A 25,844-nucleotide genomic window follows, 5' to 3' on the forward strand; every position below is an offset into this window, starting at 1 on the left:
CCGGTACTCTATTCATTCAGGCACCGCGAAGATGTGTCAGGATTTGCAGCAGCATTATTGGTGGAGAAGAATGAAGAAGGACATCGTTACAGATGTGGCTCGGTGTTTGAATTGTCAGCAGGTTAAGTACGAGCATCAGAGACCTGGTGGTTTGTTCCAGAAGATTGAGATTCCCGAGTGGAAGTGGGAGCGCATCACTATGGACTTCGTTGTTGGACTCCCACAGATTCAGAGGAAGTTCGATGCAGTATGGATTATTGTTAATAGGCCGACCAAGTCAGCACATTTCATTCCTGTGGCAGTCTCTTATTCTTCCGAGAGGTTAGCTGAGATTTATATCCGGGAGATTGTACGTCTTCATGGTGTGCCCGTGTCGATCATTTTGGACTGAGGTATGTAGTTTACCTCATATTTCTGGAGAGCAGTTCAGCGAGAGTTGGGCACACGGGTTGAGTTGAGCACATCGTTTCATCCTCAGACGGATGGGCAGTCCGAGCGGACTATTCAGATTTCGGAGGATATGCTCCGAGCTTATTTCATTGACTTTGGAGGCTCATGGGATCAGTTTTTTCCTTTAGCAGAGTTTGCCTACAACAACAGCTATCAGTCGAGTATTCAGATGGCTCTTTATGAGGCTTTATATGGTAGGCGGTGTCGGTCTCCAGTTGGATGGTTTGATCCAGGAGAGGCTTGGTTGTTGGGTACGGATCTGGTTCAGGATGCCTTGGACAAGGTCAGAATTATTCAGGATATGCTTTGTACAGCTCAGTCAAGGCAAAAGAGTTATGCCAACTGCAAGGTTCGTGATTTGAAATTCATGGTTGGTGAGCAAGTATTGCTTCGAGTGTCGCCTATGAAGGGCGTGATGAGATTTGGGAAGAAGGGCAAGCTTATCCCTTGGTTCATTGGCCCGTTTGAGATTCTTGATCGAGTGGGAGAGGTGGATTACAAACTTGCGTTGCCGCTGAGCTGATCATCCATGCATCCAGTGTTTCATGTGTCCATGCTTCGGAAATATCACGGCGATCCATCCCACGTATTAGATTTCAGCACTGTCCAATTGGACAAGGACTTGTCTTATGAGGAGGAGCCGGTAGCTATTCTAGACCGGCAGGTTCGTCAGTTGAGATCGAAGAGTTTTCCTTCTGTTCGTGTTCAGTGGAGATGTCACCCCACTGAGGCATCGACCTAGGAGTCCGAGCCCGATATGTGGAGCCGTTATCCCCATCTTTTCCCCGACTCAGGTACTTCCTTCTTTTGTCCGTTCGAGGACGAACGATTGTTTTAGAGGTGGAGGATGTGGGTCGTAAATTCTGCATTCCGAGGCCTTAAAAACCTCTTTCAGCATCACCTTGATTTGCGTGCGCAGTCCGGGCGCGTAGCCGGAAAGCCATTATGTGAAAATCTGTGAAAAATGATAAATTTTGCCTTTAAAATGGATTTAAGTTGACTTTGGTCAATATTTTGGGTAAACAGATCCGGACCCCGTAATTTGACAGTCCCGGAGGGTCCGTAGGAAAATATGGGACTTGGGCGTATGCCCGGAATCGAATTCCGAGGTCCCAAGCCCGAGAAATGAATTTTTAAAGCAAATTGTTTTCTGAAATTATTTCTGAGTTTTGGAAATGAAATGAGTATAAAACTCGATGGTATCGGGCCTGTATTTTGGTTCCGGCGCCTGGTACAGGTCTTATATGTGATTTACGATAAGTCTGTGAAATTTGGTAAGAAACGGACTTGAAACGACGTGAATCGGATCATATTTGAGAAAAATGGAAAATTTAAAGTTATTGAGAAATTTCATGATTTTGATGTTAAATTCATAGTTGTTGATGTTATTTTAGTGATTTGAATGCATGAGTGAGTCCGTATGATGTTTTTAGGCTGGTGTTCATGTTTGGTTTAGAGCCCCGAGGGCTCGGGTGAGTTTTGGATAGGCCACGGGGTAAATTTTTGGACTTAAGGAATTGTAGGCTTCAGCTGTTTCTGTGCAGGCCTGTAGGCTTCGCATTTGCGAAGCCTGACTCGCAAATACGAGAGCTATGTCGCAATTGCGAAAGTAGCCCAGGCCAGCCTATCCTGCAATTGCGAGGGTCTTAATCGCAAATGTGATCCCCCAGCTTGTGGCCAGTCGTCGCAAATGCGACATGTTGGTCGCATTTCCCAGATCGCAAAAGCGAGCCCATTTTCGAAAATGCAAACTTAGCAGAAGTTTGGGTTCGCAATTGTCGCAATTGCGACATCTGCAACCTGCAATTTTATAACTTAGCCGAAAATCTTTCTTTTTTCACACTCTTTCAAAACCAAAACACTCTAGGGCGATTTTTCAAAGACAACTCTTCTTCCAAATCGATTGTAAGTCAATTTTAACTCGTTTTATTCAATCATTAACATCTTTTCACATGATTTTAACTCAAAATCAATAATTTTCATGGGGGAAAATTGGGGATTTGGACCTCGATTTGAGGTCCGATTTCAAAACAAATTATATATTTGGGTTCGTGGGGAATGGGTAATCGGGTTTTGACCATGTGGGCCCAGGGGTAATTTTTGACTTTTTGGGTAAAACTTTAGAAAACTCATTTTCATGCATTGAAATTGATCCATTTAGCATATATTGATGTAATTAAGTAACTTGTGGCTAGATACGAGCGAATTGTGTTCGTGGCATCGAGGCAAATGTTTGGCCTATCCTTAGCTTGAGGGAATAGGAGTTGAGTCCTATTTGCTACATGTTACTTGTTGAGTACGACGTATAGGCATAGTGACGAGTATCTATACGTTGGTGTCAAGCATGACCGTGAGTCATAAATTGAAATTGTTGTGTTCTAAATAAATACTATGAATACCTAAGTTGTTGATTCTCTGAGTCGAACAAGGATTATGATTATCCTCGTGGAAATTACTTATGATTGAGTATTGGTGCTAGTTGAGGTAGTTAGATGTTGGAACAAGTTTGGTTATAGCTGATTTTCCCTTGCCGAGACGTATTTACTTATACTGTCGATTCCCTTGTCGAGATAATGTTGTTTCTTTATTGATCCCTTGCTGGGACTCTTGTTGTGATTGGTGTTGAACTGTATAATGGGATCGGGTCGTGTGCCGCAACAATATTATATTTGGATCGGGTTACACGCCGCAACAATATTATATTTGGATCGGGTTGCACGCCGCAACAATAATATAACAGGATCGGGTTGCACGCCGCAACAGTGATAAATGATATGGATCGGGTTGCACGCAGCAACAGAGTTAGTATGCTTTGGGATCGGGTTGCGCGCCGCAACAATTGATAATACGAAGTGGTTATTGATTGGATACGAGTCCTTATTGTTTTGCTATAAATTCTAAATTGTTCTTATGCTCTCCTCTTAATTTATTGTTGGTACTGATATTTTCCCACAACATGTACCCCCTCCCATCTTCACTTGTTTATTCCTGTTTTATTTTTCCGCAGCATATTATATAACTGCACAGGTTTATTTGGTAGTCTGGTCCTAGCCTCGTCACTACTTTGCCGGGGTTAGGCCAGACACTTACCAACACACGGGGTCGGTTGTGCTAATACTACACTCTGTACTATGTGCAGATCCCGGAGCGGTAGCTTTTGGACCGTAGCATTAGGTGACTGCCTTCAGTCCAGTTAGAGATCCCGAGGTAGTCCTGCAGGCGTCCGCAGGCCCGGCGTTCTCTTCTATCCTTATGTGTATTCTGTTTCCATTTGCTTCCGAGACAGATTTGACTTTCTTTTCAGACATTTGTATGTAGTATTCATAGACAGTCCGTGATATTGTGACACCGGATTCCAGGTAGAGATTTATGTTGGTATTGTTGTACTATTTATGGTTAATTTACCAGATTAAGTCTTCCGCTTGTATCTATTTATCGTTAATATTTCATTGTTAATCACATGTTAGTTTAAATTGTTAAAAAGGCTAAATAAAATAGTTAGGGATTCTATATTACGCGGCTTGCCTAGCTTTCACGAGTAGGCACCATCACGACTTCCAAGGGTGGAAAATCCGGATCGTGACAGTGTAAAAGAAAATTGATACTATATTTTTGTAGATTTTGTATATTGCGTGTATATTTTGGGTACATTTGTAACGAATAGGCATACTTGTGAGAGTCGGGTGATGTGAAATTTGCACATTCCTATGCTACAGTAATTAGTTTAATTATATGCCTATTACACGTAGAAAAATCCTATTAGTATTTTAAATTCTATGATAAATTTCCTGAGTCCAATTCTTGGATAACTTTTTAGTACGTTTTTATACATCGGCATAATTTAATTGTAGAAGAGAATAATAGAAGGTTAATATTTTGAAAATACTTTTGTGATTCGATATTTATCATTCTAATATACTAAAAGTTATTATATGGAACAACTCATCTCAAAATACCAAAAATCATATAACTCAGCCATAGTCCTCAAAGATATTTTATAGATTCCATCATATAAGAGATCTTACTAACCTTCTTCCCGGGGTCTTTAGCAGAATAAGTTATATAAAAATATTTCTAATCTTATGTTTCTTTGTCTTAGCGAATATCTTAGACTACATGGGATATCAAAATCTTTATGCTGAAAAAAAATAATTTAAAAAGCAAAACAAAATAATAAAAGGGAATAACTTGATAAATTGTAATCAGTAGTAAGAACAAATAAATATTGAAAAACACTACGAAATTATTAAAATGAAAAACGTGTACTTTGCAAAGAAAATTGAAGAAGCGTTTATATTAATCGTCCTATTGGGACAAACAAATCAGTATCCAAACATAATTTAGATATTGATAATTGATAATTTTTGTGACGGCTTTTCCTAGCTAATATAGTTAACGTAAAGAGGTTTCTTTCAATATTCGTGCTTTTATAATAATTAGTCTTTATGTGCGTGCTTTGCAGGTATATCGCTCGCTACAATTAAAAAATAAATTGAAAAGAAACTTCTTCCTATAATTTCATATAAAAGACATTTTTCATGATATTATGTCAAGAAGGTATCACTTTACTCATTCGATTGTTAAGTTATTATCTATGATAAGGAACTTCTTTAGTGAAAGGTTATGTGTTGCTAAGTATTTATGTATTCATCCTAGTAATAGTTGTTGGTATCATTTTAAGCGAAGTCAAAATAAAAATATATTTTACTTTCATTAGGGAACTTGACAATCAATATCTCATTTGATTAATCGATATATTGTGCTAGCTAAGATTAATTTGTCCATCATATATTTTTGCATAAATTTTTATTTGATGATACAAATATTTCATTTATTAAGCAATCTTTAACATTAGTGTCATCATTGGGCTTGACAACCAATTGTTCTAAATGGATGACCAGATTCTCTTATTACATGCTCTCCTCGATTTTCGAAATGAAGTAAGAAATTACTGAATGTTGGATTTATTATTATTCTCATATTTTTTGTTAGCTGAATTATTTCTATTTGATGTCATAAGTATTATTCTATCAGAATTGTATTTATAGTCTATATTCTCGTTAAATTTGGAACTATTAATAGTACTTGGTGGTTCACCTCTAAAATCATTACTTTTTCACCAGGTAATACTTTTAGTCTAAATATTAAATGCCTTACTTGTAGCAATTCGACTAATTGGGATCTATTTAGATATGTATATAATTTTTCACACGGTAGGCAAATAGTAACGTGAGAAAGTAGTAAATCTATGAGGACGTTCGCTATTGAATTATCTTGTTTTAAGCTAATTTGCTTTATTGAGTATTTTGAAGGGTCCGTAGTTCTTATGGGGTAAAATTAATAAAGAGATCTATTTGGTTCAAAATCTCAAAAATAGGTTTGAAGTTGGCTAAAAGTTACTACTCGAAATCATAGTTTTTGCCGAACTTAGAGTTCTAGTGCAATTATATTATTAAAATTTACATGTAATTACAATTTTATCCGATATAAACTTATTTGTACTTTAGTTTTCAAAGGACATAAAAGTTAATCAATATTTTGAGGATATTTTGGTCGTTCAACATTTAACGTATTAACATTCATACTTTTATAATATATATATATATATATATATATATACCTCCATCAGTCCCCTGTTACTTTAATGAATTGTTCTCCTTTCCAACCAAAAACGTTACATAGAAGAGGGACGCCCATGAGGTAAAGTTAAAAGAATTAATATAAGAATGTGATCAATTAAATGCTTTAACTTTTTGCATAGTTCTAAGTAGACGTTTGGATATAAAAAATGTGATTTAAAAGAAAAATAGTTTTTGAAGTTAAATTGAAAAGGAAAATATTTGAAAATATTTCACTCAAAAAAATGGTGCGGTTTTGTTTGAGAAAAACATTGTTTACTTGAAATTCATCTTCAAAAATTTACTTGAAATTTACTTTTTTAATTTGAAATTTATCTTAAAAAATTCAGTTAAATGTATAACAAAACACTAATTTGAAAATATTTTTTGAAAAAAAAAATACTTATTCCAAACGGCTCCTAAGTCGTTGAGATACGATCAAATTAGTTTCAACTACCGCAAGCTATCAATCTCTTTATCAGAGCTTTCAAAAGCTTAAGTACTGATGGAAATAATTGGCCTGATTTCTCTACATATACACTACATTATACTCTTAGACGTAATCCTCAAGTAGACTAATTATCAAAAGAAATTAGTTGACCAAAGGCCTAGAAGCTAGTCTTTCACCTGTAATAATAAATTGGAGCGTATTCATGGTGTATCTATCTATATCTATATCAATATCATTATAAAAACACCGATGTTACACGTTAAATATTAAACGACAAAAATATTCCTAAAATATTGACCGACTTTTTTACCCTTCGTATCTAAATTATGTCTTCAACATTAATAATGTCCAAAAACGTAAAAACAGTTCATTAATTGTAGAATTCAAGTCTTTGTAAACTAAAGTACTAAACTAACGGTCCTATTCGGTAAAAATTGCATGGGGTGTCCTATTTGGTCGCCCCCATTTAACCTATATCAATTTTTTTTAAAAATTTGAACTTGTACCCAATTTTTTTAAACAACTTCAGCCCCCTTTCTCCTCCTTCGTTTTCTTCTTCTTCTTCTTCTATTGGTGCTGCTATAAAACTTCAGTTCATGGGTATGATTGTCATAAGTATATTTATCAATTTATTTAAAAACAAATTATAAATAACTTTCTAAAGTAAGTTTTGAAGAAGATGATAGTAACTTGTTGGATTCAGCTTTGTACATTATCAATGCATTTTAACCTGTTGTGCTAAATCAATTATCTAGCTTTGTACATTATCAATGCATTTTAACCTGTTGTGCTAAACTTATTATCTGTACAAAAAATCAATTACATGATAGCATAAAACATGTTGAAGTTCAGCAAATATAGAACAAAACTTAAGCTAAAACATGCTGAAATTCAGCAAAAACAAAACTTCAACTACCAGAATGCTTAAGTTCAGCAATTACAAACAAAAACTTCAGCCAACACTAAGTTTACGTGAAAAACTTCAGCTAAAACATGCTGAAATTCAGCAATTACAAACAAAAACTTCAACAAATAGAGAACAAAATTTCAGCTACTAGAATGCTTAAGTTCAGCAATTACAAACAAAAACTTCAGCCAACACTAAGTTTACGTGAAAAACTTCAGCTAAAACATGCTGAAATTCAGCAATTACAAACAAAAACTTCAGCAAATAGAGAACAAAACTTCAGCTACTAGAATGCTTAAGTTCAGCAATTACAAACAAAAACTTCAGCAAATAGAGAACAATACTGTATTGGGAAAATCGAGTTTACATATTAAAGTTATTGGAAGATGACGTGTCATGACACGAAGGCTGGTCAAAGAGTAATGATTGGCAAAGAGGCACGAGTTGCAATAGATACGAGCAGAAAGTACAAGTAGAGGCACGATCAGTTATTCAAAAGGCTCAACGCTCGTACCTATTTATACTCAAAAGTCAAGGAGAATGAATCTGACAGTATAAGAGAGTATAGATACAGTATTTAATAAGCAGTAAATACTAAAAATATTATAGAATATGTATTAGATTACAATGATTATGTAACGTAGCATTTAATGCCTTTAATTGTCTATAGTGGCCTAATTATAACAAAGGCAAAATGTATATCTTTAAGATATTTATAAAAAGGAGAGAATGGATCATTTGTCAGGACACGAAAGATCATCTGAATATACTGGTTTACTCTGTTTTCTTCTGTCTATCTTATTGTTAGCAAAATCACTTTTCTTTATTCAGTTTTGATTATCAGTAACCCGTGTTCTTCTAAATTAAAGCTTTGGCTGAAATTTCACTTTTTGGTTAAACAAATTGGTTCCGTTGCCGGGGATCTGATAATCTATTCTTTCTTATCCTAACCTTTTTTGTTGCATCAACTATGTGGAACATCAATGACAACACCCAAGGAAACCAAGAAAACCAACAACTCCAGGAGAATCCACAGGATGATCACATCCTAATCCCTTCTCCACAAAGTTCCCCTCGACGATCTCGAGAAGGCACTCCTGATAGATCTCATGCAAATGGAAATGCTCAATTCGAAAATGATGAAGCTATCAATGAAGCTTTGCAAAAGCTAATCGCTCAATAGGTCAATAAAGCTCTTGAGGCTTTCGTCAGTCAATTACTCGTTGCACCACCAACACCCACTCCAAATAATAACACTTTGGAGAACCCTCGTTCTGGGCTTGCTAATTCAGGTAGTGGTGGAATCCCCAGCGAGTCACGAGAAGGAGAACCAGGTAACTTAGTCAATTCTGATTTATAAAATTTAGTACTAACATTGCAGAAATAGATCAAGGAGCAAAGTGACCGCATAGAGCAAATACCTGGAGTACCACCCGTAATCAAAGGGATAGATATGGATAAATATTCACAACAACCTTGAAAGCCAAGTGCTGCTCCCCTCCCAATTCCAAAGAAATTCAAAATGCCCGATATTCTAAAATACGATGGAACAACTGATCCACGAGACCACGTGACTGCATTCACAACAGGCGTAAAAGGCAACGACTTGACCATACAAGAAATTGAATCAGTATTGGTCAAAAAATTCGGTGAAACACTCACCAAGGGAGCATTAACATGATATTCTCTTTTACCTGAAAATTCTATAAATTCTTTTGCTGAGCTTGTAGATTTATTTATCAAAGCACACTCGGGAGCTCAAAATGTCGAAAAAAGAATGGAAGATATTTTCAAAATCAAGCAAGGGGACTCGGAATTGCTTAGGGAGTTCGTGGATAGGTTCCAGCATGAAAGAATGACGTTACCGCATGTACCTGACAATTGGGCAGCTATAGCCTTCACTAGTAATTTGAGTGAAAAAAGCTCTGAAGCCACAAGGCGACTCAAGGAAAGTCTTCGTGAATTCCCAGCAACAATGTGGAATGACGTTTATAACAGATACAACACAAAGCTAAGGATAGAAGAGGATATTACCTCGCGATCTTAAAAAGATGAAAAGGTGAGTTCAAGACGGGTAAAAATCGAAAAAAGGTTCGGTAAAAACAAGTACGAACCATATATGGGTCCAGTAGGAAAAGATTCACGGTCAAAACAGGACAATCTGAGGTACGATCATAGGTTGAGGAATAGAGAGTCGGGCTCGTCATCAAGATTTGGGAAAGATCGAAACGAGCAAGAGTCACGGGATGATGATAGAAATTTGAAAGCAAGGTTTGGTGGTTATAATTTTAATGTAAGCACTTCTGAGCTCGTAGCTATTTTAAGAAGCATGGGTGATAAGGTACGATGGCCAAAAGAAATGAGATTGAACCTAAACAGGCGCAACCCTGATCACTGGTGCAAATTTCACAACGATCACGGGCATAAAGCGGCAGACTATAGGTTGCTGCAAGGTGAAGTTGATCATCTATTAAAGCAAGGGTATCTCACTGAATTATTCAGTGAGAGATGTAAGCAAGCATATATGAAGAATAGGCAGGAGCCCCCAAAACCACCTTCTCCCAAAAGGACCGTTAATATGATAAGTGGAGGTGAAGACATCAATGGTGTGACGTACACAACAGCCAATAAAGTCTCCAAAGTCACAATTACCCACGGGAAGCGGGTGCGACATGTCTTAGAGGAAGAAAGCATTACATTTGATGATGCAAACGTGGATGGCATATTATCCCCACATAACGATGCACTGGTAATATCTTTACTTGTACATGATACTAATGTGAAACGAGTTTTGATTGATCCAGGTAGTTCCGTGAACATTATTTTGCTAAGAGTACTACGTGAGATGCAAGCCGAAGATAAATTAATACCAAAGGCGCATACTCTGTCTGGATTTGACAATTCCAGTGTAGTGACGAAAGGGGAGGTAATACTTACAACATTCACAGAAAGAGTTGTCAAGGAAACAAAATTTCAGGTGGTAGATATGGAGATGACTTACAATATGATCCTTGGGAGACCATGGATCCACGAGATGGATGTCGTTCCGTCAACCTTGCATCAAGTTATTAAATTTCCATCACCATGGGGAATATGTCAAATCTGTGGGGATCAACATATATCCAGAAGCATCAATTCTGTAGCAGATTCAAATACGAGAAACGAAGAAAATAGCAATTACAGAATCCAGTTGAGGGTACCACAACACAACCTCAACTGAACAAGGACGAACAGACGTAGACTCAAGGCCAAATGCCATTCAAGAACCAGAAGAAAATGCAAATATTAAAACAATGATTGAAGAACTGGAAGTTGTAATATTATTTGCACAATGGCCTGAAAGGAAAATCTACGTATGGGCCAATCTAAGCCAAGACATGAAAGGTAAGTTGATTGAATTTTTAAAACTAACGTGGATTGTTTTGCTTGGTCCCACTATGATATGACATGAATACCACCAGAGGTAATGACTCAAAAATTAAATGAAGACCCATCGTATCCCCTTGTCAAACAAAAGAAGAGGAAGCAAGGAACTTTCAAAAATCAGGTGATTCAAGATAAGGTTTAAAAATTGTTAAAGATTGGGTCTATCCGTGAGGTAAAGTATCCTAATTGGTTAGCAATACTGTTGTGGTACCGAAGAAGAATGGTATGTGGAGAGTTTGTGTAGATTACACAGACCTTAACAAAGCTTGTCCTAAAGATTCTTTTCCATTACCACATATAGATCAACTAATTGATGCTACTGTAGGACATGAATTGTTAAGCTTTTTAGATGCGTATTCAGGATACATTCAGATCAAAATGGATCCAATAAATGAAGAAAAAACTTCATTTATAACAGACAGGGGGACTTACTGTTATAAAGTAATGCCTTTTGGTCTCAAAAATGCTGGTGCAACATATAAAAGACTAGTGACCAAAATGTTCCAAGAACATTTGGGAAAAACAATGGAGGTTTACATAGATGACATGCTCGTTAAAACTCAACATTCAGGGGATCATATACCGCACTTGTCTGATACGTTTCAGGTCTTGCGGAAATTCAATATGAAATTAAATCCGGAGAAATGTGCAATCGGTGTTGCATCAGGTAAGTTTTTGGGTTTTCTTGTTTCTAACCATGGTATTGAAGTGAATCCCACACAGATTAAGGCCATTGAAGAAATTCCTGACATGCTTACAAGTAGAAAAGAAGTGCAGAGGTTGACAAGAAGAATTGCAGCCTTGGGGAGATTCATTCTCACAAAAATGCTTTAAGTTCTTTTCAGCTCTTAAAAAGCAATATCAATTCGAATAGACTGAGGAATGTCAGCAGACACTCAAAAATATAAAGGCATACCTGTCAAATCCGCCATTACTCGCAAAACCAAAGGTTGGGGAAAGATTGCTCATCTACCTTGCTATCTCAGAAGTAGCGGTAAGTGCTGTTTTAGTCCGTGAAGACCAAGGTAAACAATCTCCGATTTATTATGTCAGCAAATATTTATTAGATACGGAGATGCGATATTCTCAATTAGAAAAGCTATCACTTGCATTAATCATGGCATCTAGAAAATTAAGGCCTTATTTTCAATGTCATCTCATCGCTGTAGTAACTGCTTATCCATTACGCGATATATTACATAAGCATGAGTTGTCAGGTAAGTTAGCCAAATGGGCTATAGAATTAAGTGAATATGACATCGTATACCAGCCTAGAACTGCGATAAAATCTCAAGTGTTAGCAGATTTTGTGGCTGATTTTAGCTAAGGAATGCAATTGGAAGCAGAAAAAGAATACAAGAGTTCAACGGCTCTAATATGGGAATTTGGACCTTATTCACTGATTGTTCCTCTAATGTGAAGGGTGCATGCTTGGGAATTGTTTTGGTACCACCTAGGGGTGAAACCATTCGACAAGCCATTAAATGTCATTCTATAACTAACAATGAGGCAGAGTATTAAGCTGTGATTGTAGGTTTAGAACTAGCACGAGAACTCGGCATTAATCAGATTGTGACCAAAAACGATTTGCAGCTCGTAGTTAATCAAATGCTGGGGACTTATACGGCCAGGGAAGCACGGATGCAGCAGTACTTAGAAAAGGTACGGGATCTGGTAAGGCAATTCCAAACCTGGAAAGTTATGCAAATATCAAGAGATGAAAATGTCGAGGCAGACGCCCTAGCCAATCCGCATCTGCAGCAGACGTGGCAAGCAATGAAAATGCGTCCGTACTTCATTTGTTTCATTCAGTGCTCGATCTAGACAAAAATAAGGTAAATTTTAATAACTTAACTTGGGATTGGAGGAACGAGATTGTTGCTTTTTTGCAGTATGGCACCATCCTTGAAGACAAGAAAAAAGCTCATGCGCTTCGGAAAAAGGCTGCTCGATATTATTGAAAGCAAGGCAATCTTTATCAAAAAATATTCGGTGGACCCATAGCAAGGTGTCTAGGGCCTTCATAGACGGAATATGTAATGAGAGAGATACACGAGGGGCATTGTAAAAATCACGCCGGAGGAAGATCACTGGTAAGAACCATAATTAGGGTAGGTTATTACTGACCTAAAATGGAAGAAGAAGCGGAAAATTTTATGGATAAATGTGATAAATGCCAAAGATACGGTAATAACATACATAGACTTGCAGAGTTGTTGCATCCGGTCAATGCACCGTGGCCATTTATGAAATGGGGAATGAATACCGTGGGTCCACTACCATAAGCAAAAGGACAGGTAAAATTCTTGCTTGTACTTACTGACTATTTTACTAAATGGGTGGAAGCGGGAGCCTTCAAAGTGGTGCGAGAAAAAGAAGTTAGAGATTTCATTTGGCGAAATATCATATGTCGATTTGGTGTGCCAAAGGAAATCGTGTGTGATAATGGCCCTCAATTTATAGGCGCATAAATTATAGAGTTTTTTCAAAGTTGGCAGATCAAAAGGATTACATCCACACCTTATCATCCGGTGGGTAATGGACAAGCCGAGTCAACAAACAAATTCATTATCAACAATTTAAAGAAGCGTTTGGAGGAATCCAAAGGTAATTAGCCAGAATTGCTACCTGGTGTTTTATGGGCATATCGCACAACAATAAAAATAAGTATGGGAGAAACACCATTTTTATTGGTTTATGGAGCTGAAGATTTAATTCCAGTTGAGATAGGAGAGCCAAGCACAGGGTTTACACAAGCGTCAGAATAGTCTAATGGCGAAGAAATGGGCATAAATCTTGATCGACTTGAAAGAAAAAGAGAAGTTGCAGTAATAAGAATGGCAGCACAAAAGCAGGTCATAGAACGATACTACAATCGAAAAGCATGCCTAACATTCTTCAAGATTGGGGACTTCGTGCTCAAAAAGGTTTTTCAATCTACGAAGGCAGCCAGTGCGGGAAAATTGAGTCCAACCTGGGAAGGACCCTACAAGATTCATGGTATTGCGGGAAAAGGAGCATACGAGCTGGAAACGATAGATGGCAAGATACTACCTTCGCACTGGAATGCCATTCACCTGAAGAGATACTATTTCTAAGGAATACTCATGGTCAGGTATCCATATTTTAAAATTTTATTTTTGAATTGTTAAAATTTTACTAACGATTTTAGATGATAGGCAAAAAAGCTAGCCCGTACTAAATGATGAATCACGACCTGCAAGGCACGTGGAATAAATTAACATTCCCGGTATAGGGTTACAACTATTCTGATAGAAATTCAGACGGGTTAAGCAGTCTTCATCTATAAACGCACCTCCGAGTCTCATGTGTTTTTTCTTTTCAAGAAAATGACCAAATGAGAGGAACAATCAAGTGCTTGAGACTTCATACTTCAACGCTCAAACACTTGAGGGACTATATAATATATGTGTATGAAGAAGGCAAAGAAGATTGGGAAATAATCAAAGTTCAAGCCTGAGAAGTTTACTCATTGAGTGAGAGCAAAGTCATGAGCTAAAGCCAAAGAAAAACCTTATCATAGTTAGGATAAAGGCAATGTACTAAAACGGGTTATAAGTAAAAACCCTGTATTCATTTTCTTTTTTTGAAATCTGTTATAAGGAAATCAGTTACGAGAAAGTTATAGAAGTAATTCAAATACATGTAAAGTGTTATTTAAAACTTGACAAAGTTCAAATAAAAACTTGTCGAAGTTATTCCAAAAAACATGTGTATTCCTATTTCTTTTATCGTATATTAACATCATTATGAAGTTGAGACGTCTTCTTCATTAAGTGTTGAACATAAAAGGGACCTCTTTTATAAAATTCATGATTAATTCAAGTATTCATGAAGTTAACATAAGCATTTTTGAAGAATAAAAATGCAAGTTATTCCGTAAGTCCTTAAAAATAAAAGCAAGAATAAACAAAGCAGAAGTTCAAACAGCAGCGGGAACTTCTTAATATTAAAGAGTTTAGACTAAGTATAAATTTAGTCATAAACCAAAAGTTGTTTATACAAAGTGCCCCATAAAAGGACTGGGGATTTAACGTTTCCAACAAATCCTTAAAAAGATCAAGGGTCACAATCACAAACCACCAAAAAGAAAAAAAAAAAGAATTCAAACAACATAAAATTTTCACTGAGAAGATGAAGGGATTGAAGAAGGGTCATCAACGGCAACGGGCTCAACTTGACTTGAAGGAGTGGGGATACCTATATTATCTTCAACATTTTCAGAAACTTCAGTCACGGGAGAAGAAAAATCTTGGTTCTGCTGAGTCTTCTCAATAGTCTCTTTGATCTTGGCTAACTCAGATTTCAAGTTAAAATTCTCCTGGCTAACTTCAACGAAGGTATCATGGCGAGAATTTAAAAACGCCCAACTCACTTCAATGGCTGTTTTATCTTCAAGGATCTCATAATCTCTTTCCCAGTCAGCAATTTCATTTCTTAACTTTTCATTTTCAGCAAGGTAGATTCATAAGAACTTTGAAGAGAAGCGTGGGAACTCTCTAAAGAGCAAACCTTATCAGAAGATACCCGGAGTTTTTCTTGAGTTTGAGTCAAATTTTGTACGAGTTCACCAGCATATGCTTCTTTTTCACTCAAGAGAGCTCTCAACTCTCTAACTTCTTCACTTGCCTTGGACAATTGCTCGAAAAAAAAAGGTTTCCAGACGAGCCTTTTCCTTACTTGCTTGATTTGAAGAAGCTTTTTCAATTGCCAATTCTGAAGTCAAAGCCCGTGCCTGCTGCTCTAAGGTACTTTTACTTTATTCTAAAGTTTCCATGTCGATCTGAAGATTTTTACACCATTCCTTCCAATTATCCGCCTCCACTTGGTAGTCACGCACTAATTGCTCTGAGAGGGCAACCCTTTTCATAATCTCCGTGCCAATTAGATTGACCTAGAAAAAAGAGAGGGGAAAAAATAAGAATCCTGAAGATAGAAAAATGACAAAGTAAAGCTTGAAAAGGAATACCTTTAAAGAATCATGCACTATATTATTCATCAAGGTCACAGAACTATGGCTATCAAACTTAGCTCTCTCAACCGGACCAATCAAAGGCTTTAGCCACACGTCAGCTTGACTTGATTTCCTTAAAAGGTTACCCTCAGCGGGGACTTCAATGGTAACTCGCCTCATATCATCATTCCTACTTGAAGAACCAACCTCTGTGTAAGGAGTAGTTGAAGGAGGAGTAGTCGAGGGTGGAACTATAGAAGCAGTCATAATATCCCGGGGAGGAACGATAACGACCACGACCAGCAAAGGAGGAATCACAGGAATGGGAGTAGAAAAAGAAGCAAGAGGTGCTTCATCAGAAATCGGACCAAAATTTTCACCATCAAACCCGCGGTTAAAAAGTTGCTCAATTGAATCATGAGCACCAACGGGGACTTCATCATCAAGAATCATCACAGGGGCTTCAATAAACTCGGTAAGAGGAATAGAATGAGGGGGGATGCTTCATCATCAAAAATGATTCGCCTACGAGCTTGTAGCCTTTTTACTAAGGAACCCTCATCTTCCTCTTCTTCAGAATATTGGCCATTAGCAGCTTTCCTTTTCGATGAAGAACCCAAGATTATCTCTTGGGCTCTTTCCAAAGAAATGCGAGAAGCCACGACCGCCTCGGCACTAATACCTCGAACAGCAAATCCTGATAAAAAGAAGGATTAAAATAAGTTCGGGAAAAAACAATAAAAAGTTAAATAAAAAAACTCTTACTATGAGTCACTTTCCAACCAAATTGTTGGGAAAGATGCTTCCAAGATCTACCCTTCATTGGGGCTGTATTCAGTAACCTTCCAACCCAACCATGGAAACTGGGAATTTCTTCAACAATTCCCATGGTTGCAAAAAAAGAAAAAGGAAAATGAGAATAGAGATAATCAAAATTGAAGAAAAAGGTATGAGAAAGTTATTAAAAAAGAAAACTCACGTGCAAAATTCCACTTCTTGGGGAAGGGATATTTTCATCACCCACTAAACCCACGGTGGGGGCAGCAACAAACCTGGCGTACCAGCCATGGTCTCTGTCATCTTCTGGACTAACTAGAACTCTTTTGCTCCTAGCTACTAAAGTAAAAACGCCTTGGCGGAAAAGTTTGGGAGAGTAAAGGTGAATTAAATGAGCAAAAGTGAAAGGCACACCGGCCATGTTTGTCAAATGACTCAAACAGGAAACAACCCTCCACACTATAGGTCCAATTTGGCTTAAGCAAACATCGAAAAAATGACAGAATTCGAGAATAAAAGGATCAATAGCAGGTTTTGATCCTAATGTGAAAGGGTATGTATAAACAAAGGAAAACCCAATTAAATAAGAGGTAATTCTTTGATTCGCGTTGGGAATTATGATAGGGAAGTCATGACTCCAATGACAGTCTTTACGAACTAAAGAAATCAGACCCTCTGTAATCCGAGTTGGATAGATATCAGCACGATCTAAAGAGGATACTTGATTTCTAAGGGACTCCTTGTTATTGTAGAAAGATAGTTCTGCAGGAACTATTTCTTCTACTGTAGGTTCACGAACAGGTTCAGCGGGTTCCTTACCCCTGGAAGAAGATCTTTGTAAGAAAGAACCTTTGGTTCTAAAGGAAGGACTGGAACTAGATGAAGGAAGAGAAGAACCACGTACAGAAGAAGACCCTAAATTACGAAGTCTACCTCCTCTTCTACTCCTGCTAGGGGAAAGAGGGAAGTTATCAACTATGGGGACTCTTCTAGGGTTAGAGTTTGGTGAAGACATGATAGTACGAGGAAGAAGCAAATAAAAATTCAAGAATTGAATACTCAGAGTACTTTATGTGATAAGGATAAAGACGAAAACTATATTTATACTAGGAAACAACCGTCAAAGGAAAAGGTGCAATGATGGAAAGGTCATAATGAGAACCGTCGCTTCGTGATTAGTGAAGCCGTAAAAAAGCCCTAAAAAGTGCTACAAAGTTGCAGAGCCAATAAAAGGGTGCCACGTGTAATAAGCATTAAATAGAAGTGACAATTGAAGCGTCGATTTTACCGTAGCATTAATAGTGGCAACATTCCCGTTTTAATAAAATGCACTTCCCAAATATTCAATTAATGAATAAATGGTAAGTGGGGGAACTATCTGTATTGGAAAAATCGAGTTACATATTAAAGTGACTGGAAGATGACGTGTCATGACATGAAGGCTAGTTAAAGAGTGATGATTGACAAAGAGGCACGAGTTGCAATAGATACGAATAGAAGGTACAAGTAGAGGCACGAACAGTTATTCAAAAGACTCAACGCTCGTACATATTTATACTCAAAAGTTAAGGAGAATGAATCTGACAGCATAAGAGAGTACAGATACAGTATTTAATAAGCAGTAAATACTAAAAACGTTATAGAATCTGTATTAAATTACAATGATTATGTAACGTAGCATTTAATGCCTTTAATTGTCTATAGTGGCCTAATTATAACAAAGGCAAAACGTATATCTTTAAGATAGCTATAAAAAGGAGAGAATGGATCATTTGTAAGGACACGAAAGATCATCTGAATATACTGGTTTACTTTGTTTTCTTCTGTCTATCTTATTGTTAGCAAAATCACTTTCATTTATTCAGCTTTGATTATCAGTAACCCGTGTTTTTCTAAATTAAAGCTTTGACTGAAATTCCACTTTTTGATTAAACAAAAACTTCAGCTACTAGAATGCTTAAGTTCAGCAATTACAAACAAAAATTTCAGCACACTTGGTTAAGCAATTTTTGCTACTTCAGGCCCGTCTACTAGAATGCTGAAGTTTGCGTGATTGCTTTTGCTACTTCAGGCCCGTATGCTGAAGTTACACGAAAAGTGAGTACGCTTGCAATTTTTTTGCAAAACGGGTACAAGTTAAAACGTGACCTAAAAAGCGGGTTATAAATGCAAATGCCACTCCTATTTGTATTAGAACTCCAACGCCAAAGCCACGCCTTAAATGTTTGTTTACAGAAAGATTTTGCCTAAAATTTAAAAGAAATTGCCTTTTAGCTTAATTTCGTTCAACATTGGTGTTGGCAAAAATGTTTCTTTGTCTGAGAACCAGTAGCAATGGATGTTGTTCTAATTAATTTCTCGGATTAACTAAAAACAAAAAATAATTAGGCTTGCAGTAGGCAGAAGGAAGTAGATGAAAATCAGGAAGATGAGGAGTGGATCATTGGACGCCATCTAATATTGTTTGTTCGTTGAAAATCAGGAAGATGAAAAGTTCCAACGTTTACGCACACAAAGCAAATTGTAAACATCATGAGTAGGGAGTTGTATGGACATTATAGTTCTTTTGGTTTTGTGATCCGATAAGAGACATCGATTTATACTATTCAAAACTAAAGCAAGTTTTTCAATAGTACCCTTAAAATTCTTTTTGGATTATTCTAGAATAGAGTCTGTTCATAACAAATTAAATTTTAATGACTAGCAGTAACTTTTCGTGCTCTTTATTAGTTTCTATTTTAAAGATCAAATAAGTGTATTCATAATATGAACGTGAGTGTAAGATTAAATCTATTATTTTTTTATTGTTGACACAGAATATATATATATATATATGTGTGTGTGTGTAATGACGATACTATTGCATTTTTTCCCACATTAATGGCTTTATTCGGTATTCTTGTATTTAATTTTTATATATTTAATGTAGTGTTCCTTCATATAAATGATAGATTAAAGATTTACGTGCAACGCATGTACATAGAAGCTAGTACTATATTAAAAGTACGAATGTCCTTAGCGAAATGTTGTCCGTCTTTTTTACCCTTTAAAAATGAATTTCACATTGGACAAAATTATAATTGTATTTATTATTTTCCTAATATGTAGAACTTTAAAATCAATTAAATTTTATTTATTAAATCGTTCCTTATTTGAATTATATAAAAACTCTTAATATTTAGGAATTTAAAATTAATTAAGATTTTACTTCTATAATTTTTTTCCTTATTTAAATCGTATGACTATTACGATTCTAAGTTTTTAAAACATTAGGAACAGTAATGAAAGCTTTTCTTCGAAACATTTGTCTTAGAATTAAACACTTGAGAATTGTGAAGTATATTTTTAAGAATATCTTGTATTATTTTTTTAATGTTTAGATATTAGTTTTTAATCAACTTTAAGAGATGTTTTCCATCAAATATAAAATTAATTCGGGAAAGAAGTATTCCAGCAAATATGAAACCAATTGTGATAGCTTTATTAACATTAGTGTATTACTATATATTATAATATTTCATAAACTTTATTTTAGACATATTAAATTAAATTTTATAACTTTTTAGCGCGAGCAATTATTTTAGACATATAAAATTTAATATGGTCTAATTGTCACTTTTTATAGGTATCACGTACCACTTGTCATATTTTGCAAGCAAACATTTAAATAACTTGAAAAGACTTGAATATAATCGATGAGCATGTCTAAAGAATATTTTTAATTCTAAGCCACTAAAATTTGTTAAATTCTAAAATTTTAAGGAGCCTAGAGGTGAAGAAAAGAAAAGGAAATAATATTCATTAAACATGCCCTAAATCATTAGAAGCATAAAAATAAAATAAATATAGCAGAGAAGGGAAAATCAAACTTTAAGTGGGAGATAAAAGTACTAATTAATAAGAGAGAAGAAAATTTTATCATAATTTATTCACTCATTCGAACAACCTTAACCAAATTCAAAAAAGTATATAGTTTAGAATACTTTACTAAGGATAATATACATACTATATGGTATATAGAACACTTGATACTTGGGTTAGTATTTTTTTACTCCAAGAACATCGTCTATAAAGAGATATTAGGTCAGATACAAACATAACATATCATATTATCTTTATAAAAATATATTAAATACAAAAGTTATATAATTAACCTACATAAATTTTTAATTTTTGCTAGTTCAGAAGATACTCAATAACTCTGCATTCAACTATTTCGCCAATGTAACATTTATTTTTCAATTTAAATAAATATTATATTTATCTCGACGTCAATTGTTATTGCACATAATTTATTCTTATTCTTAATTTTATTCATTTTTTTAATAGACTCAAAAAACACGTGCAACGCACGTACACTAAAGCTAGTTATAAGAAAAAAGAACATCTCCAATTTTCTTTTCTTTTCAAATACCTTCTGTTTTATGGTGTAATATAACACCTTCGTTTCATGTCGCATATACACGAAAGTAATGTTCTAATAGAAAATTACCAAATTAGGCCAATATAAGGCTGGGTGAACCGGGAAGCTGGTAGTCAGTCACTAGTCAATGCATCTAGAAGATATGAATTTAACAAGACTAACTGACTAAGCACTCAAATTTGCATGTTATCTATATTCCTCAAGAAACTGCAACTGTAAGCAAAAAGGAGTTCGAATTTTCATGGATGATTTTATGTCGTAAGCAGGCCTCAAAAGATAATCACTTGAACTATCTCCATTTGCTCCTACATTGTCTTCGTTAATGTAATTCAGAGTAACTAGATTCCACCTATCAAGAAATTATTTACCTCAAATTAAAATGGATTATGAGTTTCTGAAAAATGTCAATCAAAAGCGGATGACAATGCTTTATATCAGACGGACAGATAACATTTGATCAACCAAAAAAATATAATACAATAAACAATGACAAAACAAGAACGAAATACCCATATCGATACAATAAAAAAGGCAACTGGGCTTCTCATCAGCTCAGCTGCTATCTGAAGATGATTTATTATCATTTAGAGTTTCAACCTCAGAGAAATATACTGGCTTAGTGCTCAAATTTCTGCATAAAAATGATTAGAGTGAAATCATGGAATTTTATCTGGATGCTTGAAGGCTTGAAAGGTAGAAACGGATCATTCCGCAAGGATCCAAGCACACAAAATGAGTTTGGAAGAAATGATTTCAAATCGTTATCCCTGATTTGATATTTCCTTTTTATAAGAGCTAAATTCTATTTTCCACTTCTTGCTTAAGTTTTAACAGAGTCCTTCAAGGAAATAAATGAAATAATTGCAAGAAACATTAACCAAACGGAAGTTATGACGACGGTATTAAGCAATCTAGATCTTGTCAAGTCGTCAATATGGCCATACAGATAAGGAGAAAGGATTTCAGTGTCATTTCCCCCAGGTATATTTCACGATATTTAAAACGAATATGCCATGACAATCTACGCTTTTATACCAGCTACCGTATTGTTCTGATGATCTCGTACTACCATTGAAAGGAAAAAATTCCTAACTCAGGTTCCATATACCAGGTAAAATAATAACATAGTTATAGGAAAGATAACTAAAACACTTATCGCCCCATATAATTCTTAGTTCAGATTTTGCGAAACATAAAATAGATACAAGTACAAAAACAATCAAGCAGCAAAAGAAATTACCTTAATGCCAATGCCTTCAACAAGCTTAAGTTGAATGGATCCCATAACGGTTCCTGAGAGCATCTATGGCTTTCTCAACGGATTGTGACAGCTCGGGGATGGTTTGTTTGCAAACTGTAAAGTATGTCAACAAGTTTATAAGATGTTCATCCGAATCCGAAAGGCAATTCAGAAGAATTTACTACACTTTTGGCCAAGCCAATAAAGAAAGAATTAGAAAATACAGTCAATTACTTCATCTGCTTATCGTATTCAAGGTTATTATTGTGTTCGATTGTCAAAAACTTGCAGCATATAGTTGCATTTACTAAAAAGCATATCCTCATAGTTGGCAAAAGGCTAAGAACTTACGACGAGATCCACTAGCTTGAAGATCTGCCATGAATGTAGAATATGAAGCCTAGAGAGGAAAAATTAAATTAACTAACGGTAATGGCACAACAATTGAGATTAAATAGGAGCAGACTTGTTAAAGGCAATAGCAGATAATGGAAGATTTACCTTCATTGCCTCCCTGCCTTCGCTGAATCGGTCAGACATCTTTTTGTACTCCTTTTCTGCTTCATCTGCCACTTGATGGCATCCTTGTGTCTGAATCTGTTTAATTACCCAAATATTAAAAGGAAAATAAAGAAATAACAAATTTACAACAGATATGAAAAGGCTCTGGTATGTGGAATATGCTATATTATCTGAATGACTCTGTCATGGATGGTTCTTCTAGCCCTTTTAATTTGCTTAAGAAGTTGAAGTTACAACATAACAATGTAGAGAGCCAACGAAAGAAAACTACTTACACTAAAATTAAAACCCAAGTTCAATGGAATTATGAAACAATGAAAAATCATGTAGCAACAACGATTTTCCTTAATTTTATTTATCCAAAGCTTGATGGAAGCTTGAAAAGAATGAGATCAGCTTACAGCAGACAAACTTCTAATCCTTGTTTACTTTATTTTAGGCCAATAACTCAAAACTGACCTAATCTCATAGAGCTTATAAATGTTTTTTTTTTGTTTCTAATTTCAGTAACAAAACTAAGGTGTTAAATCTAGATGCTCTTTCTTACTCAAATGACATGATTGAAGACCATTACTTTGCATTTAACAAGCTACAGGTTCTATTATAGTGTTCCCAATGTGATATATCTGGTTATTTTCCATCAAACAAATCGCGGACAAGATCATTACTTCATCGGAAAAGGAAACTCATATCTCCTGCAAATCTGTTATATATCCTGTATACAGGTAAAACCGAGCCCGATGCTCGATCGGGCACCTGAAGCAATAGACCGGAGTCGGCACATCTGTATCTGAGTAGAAATCGAAGTCACGGATAACACCTGTCTCGATATCAAAGTTCAGGGCTCGATCTAATGTCCAACATAGTTAGCCGAATCGGGATATGATAAATATCGGACTCGAAAGCAATATCAAAGCCGGCCATCGAAATCATCAGACTTGCCCTCGAGTTTGTCGAGGACATAACCGATCCTATTCTCAACGGCCTCGAAGATAAGACCTGCCAGCTCAGTCGACATAGATCCGTAACTAATCATTATGGCATAAATCACGGGATTGGCCAAAAAGAGAGCCAATGGTCCACTAAATCAAGATTATTATTTCTTATAATATATTACCTAAAAAGGTAGATTCTGCCCCAATAAATAAGAGGGGACTGAGTTACTCATGGGGACATTGTAATAGATATCAAAGCAATATACTGTTAGTTTTGGCTCCAACTCATTTTTGCTCTGTCTTTCATAATCTCATTATCATTGGCTAAAGGGAAATCAATCTCATAAGGCTAAGGTTTGCTCAATTTGTGAAGGTTGTATCTATCTTTCTACAGTTTATTTCTACGTTAATCTAATTTCTCTCCCTTGTATCAATTTATATCACGTATCCTTAGAACCGCGTATAAATTCAATTGTTATCTGATTTTAAGGGTAAACATATCCTCTTCCAATAAAGTGCAGCAAAATATTCTGGTTCATTTTTTAAAATCAAAGCACAAAAACTGCACTAATTGTCGTACAAAATGGACAAATGATTTGGTATTTTAACATTGGAATCTCACTCAGAAGATCCTAAATTAACACTTCAGTGCTATATATCGCTATGTCAACAGACAATTTCCCAGAACTTGGCGTTAAGCTTGAATATTTGTGAGGGCCAAGAAATCTAGATATCCTATGCAAAGTATACACATTTCAGTCCATCATTGAGCCTATTCATATTTAGCAAAAAGAACAGCTTTACTATGCTTAAAGCTTATCTACCTGGCACTAAAACAGTTCTGAGAGGAATACTTATAACAAATCTAAGATTCTGAGTAAATCAGAATACAGTAACCATCCGTCGGATGATTAAACTTTGATAGTCGGGAATGATCTAGAACATTCACTATTCAACTTATTGAGATCATTACACTAAGTTTCTTACACCTAACTTCTTAGAAGCTGCATCTCAAAACGCAAAAGCAACATCAAAACAGAGAGAACAACAATTTGTTTCCGGTACAACTCATGCAAGTTCTTAAACTAGATCAATAAAGCGGAAGCAGCTGACAGATCACCGAATTGAGAAATTTTGCTGGAAATCACCACATATCACACATAAATACACACACACACATACATATTTACGTATGCATAAGGGCTAACTCCACCACTGACCTAAGCACTAGCAAATGGCAAGAGCTTATGCTCTAAAGTAGAAAGATGAAACACAGAAAATCACGAATATAAAGTCATCTTCATGAATCATGATCTATGGTTAAGTGTGTAAAACACACACACACACATACAGAGAGAGAGAGAGAGAGAGAGAGAGAGAGAGAGAGACCTTGAGACGTTTCTGAAGGCGAGACTGAGAAGCCTCGAGATCCTTAAGAATCTCCATATGCGATCGCTCAACCTGGCGCTTAATAGAGTCCAATCGAGACGATGCGAATTCCTTCAGATCCGCAATCGTCTTCAGATTTGTGACCGACACAGGGGAACCACCGGCAGGCTTCACCTGCTCCGGACTTGAAATATTGAAGCTCTTCTTTCCAGTTGTCCTCTTCTTCTTCTTCTTTGACGATGACGATGTCGGCGTAGCGTTGAACATATTGAAATTGAACTCGAATGGCTTCGGAGACTCACTCATCGACTGGACAGGACTTCCCGCCGATGACTTCCTCGTCGATCTCGATCTCAATCTCTTCTTCTTCTCTTCTCGAAGTTTCTCTCTGAAATGCAAATGACTGCTGCTAAGTTGAATTTGGGGCTTTTATACTGGCGGGTATATTCAAAATTTGAAATTGCCACGTGGAAGTGAAGCTCGAGAAGCCGCTGATCTGATATATCGTGCAAATCATAATAAAGTACACGCAGTAGATACAAAATGCAAAGAATTCAAAAAAAAAAAAAAATACTTTAAATATCCATGTAAAATCAATTTTTACCTCCATGGCAGCAAAATTATCCAATTTTTTTATGTTATAAAAACATCTTTTGGTTATAACGTGATATTTTACTAGACATGAATTCGTAGAAAAATCTCTCATTTTTTTTAAATTTTAATGAAATTTT

General features: G+C 35.9%; 1 protein-coding gene across 1 annotated transcript; it reads right to left on the bottom strand.

Annotated features, from left to right (window-relative positions):
* Positions 1-20,977: 20,977 nt before the first annotated feature.
* Positions 20,978-25,511, bottom strand: LOC104211141 (uncharacterized). Its single transcript, XM_009760152.2, has 5 exons — positions 25,114-25,511; positions 22,769-22,864; positions 22,619-22,667; positions 22,268-22,381; positions 20,978-21,376 (listed from the first exon to the last, which is right to left on the bottom strand). Exons 1-4 carry the CDS (start codon positions 25,417-25,419, stop codon positions 22,293-22,295), a joined length of 540 nt encoding a protein of 179 aa, XP_009758454.2. The 5' UTR covers positions 25,420-25,511; the 3' UTR covers positions 20,978-21,376; positions 22,268-22,292.
* Positions 25,512-25,844: the final 333 nt, after the last annotated feature.

This window comes from Nicotiana sylvestris, chromosome 6 (assembly GCF_000393655.2).
Source record: "Nicotiana sylvestris chromosome 6, ASM39365v2, whole genome shotgun sequence".
NCBI classification, from domain to species: Eukaryota; Viridiplantae; Streptophyta; class Magnoliopsida; order Solanales; family Solanaceae; genus Nicotiana; species Nicotiana sylvestris.

What these genes read in the sequence shown, in the direction of transcription:
- LOC104211141 (XM_009760152.2), bottom strand. Translation starts at nt 25,419, where the DNA reads ATGAGTGAGTCTCCGAAGCCATTCGAGTTCAATTTCAATATGTTCAAC. An exon ending in GCCTTCAGAAACGTCTCAAG is followed by an intron (nt 22,865 to 25,113) that starts GTCTCTCTCTCT and finishes GTAATTAAACAG; the next exon opens with ATTCAGACACAAGGATGCCA. An exon ending in TCAAGCTAGTGGATCTCGTC is followed by an intron (nt 22,382 to 22,618) that starts GTAAGTTCTTAG and finishes CATACTTTACAG; the next exon opens with TTTGCAAACAAACCATCCCC.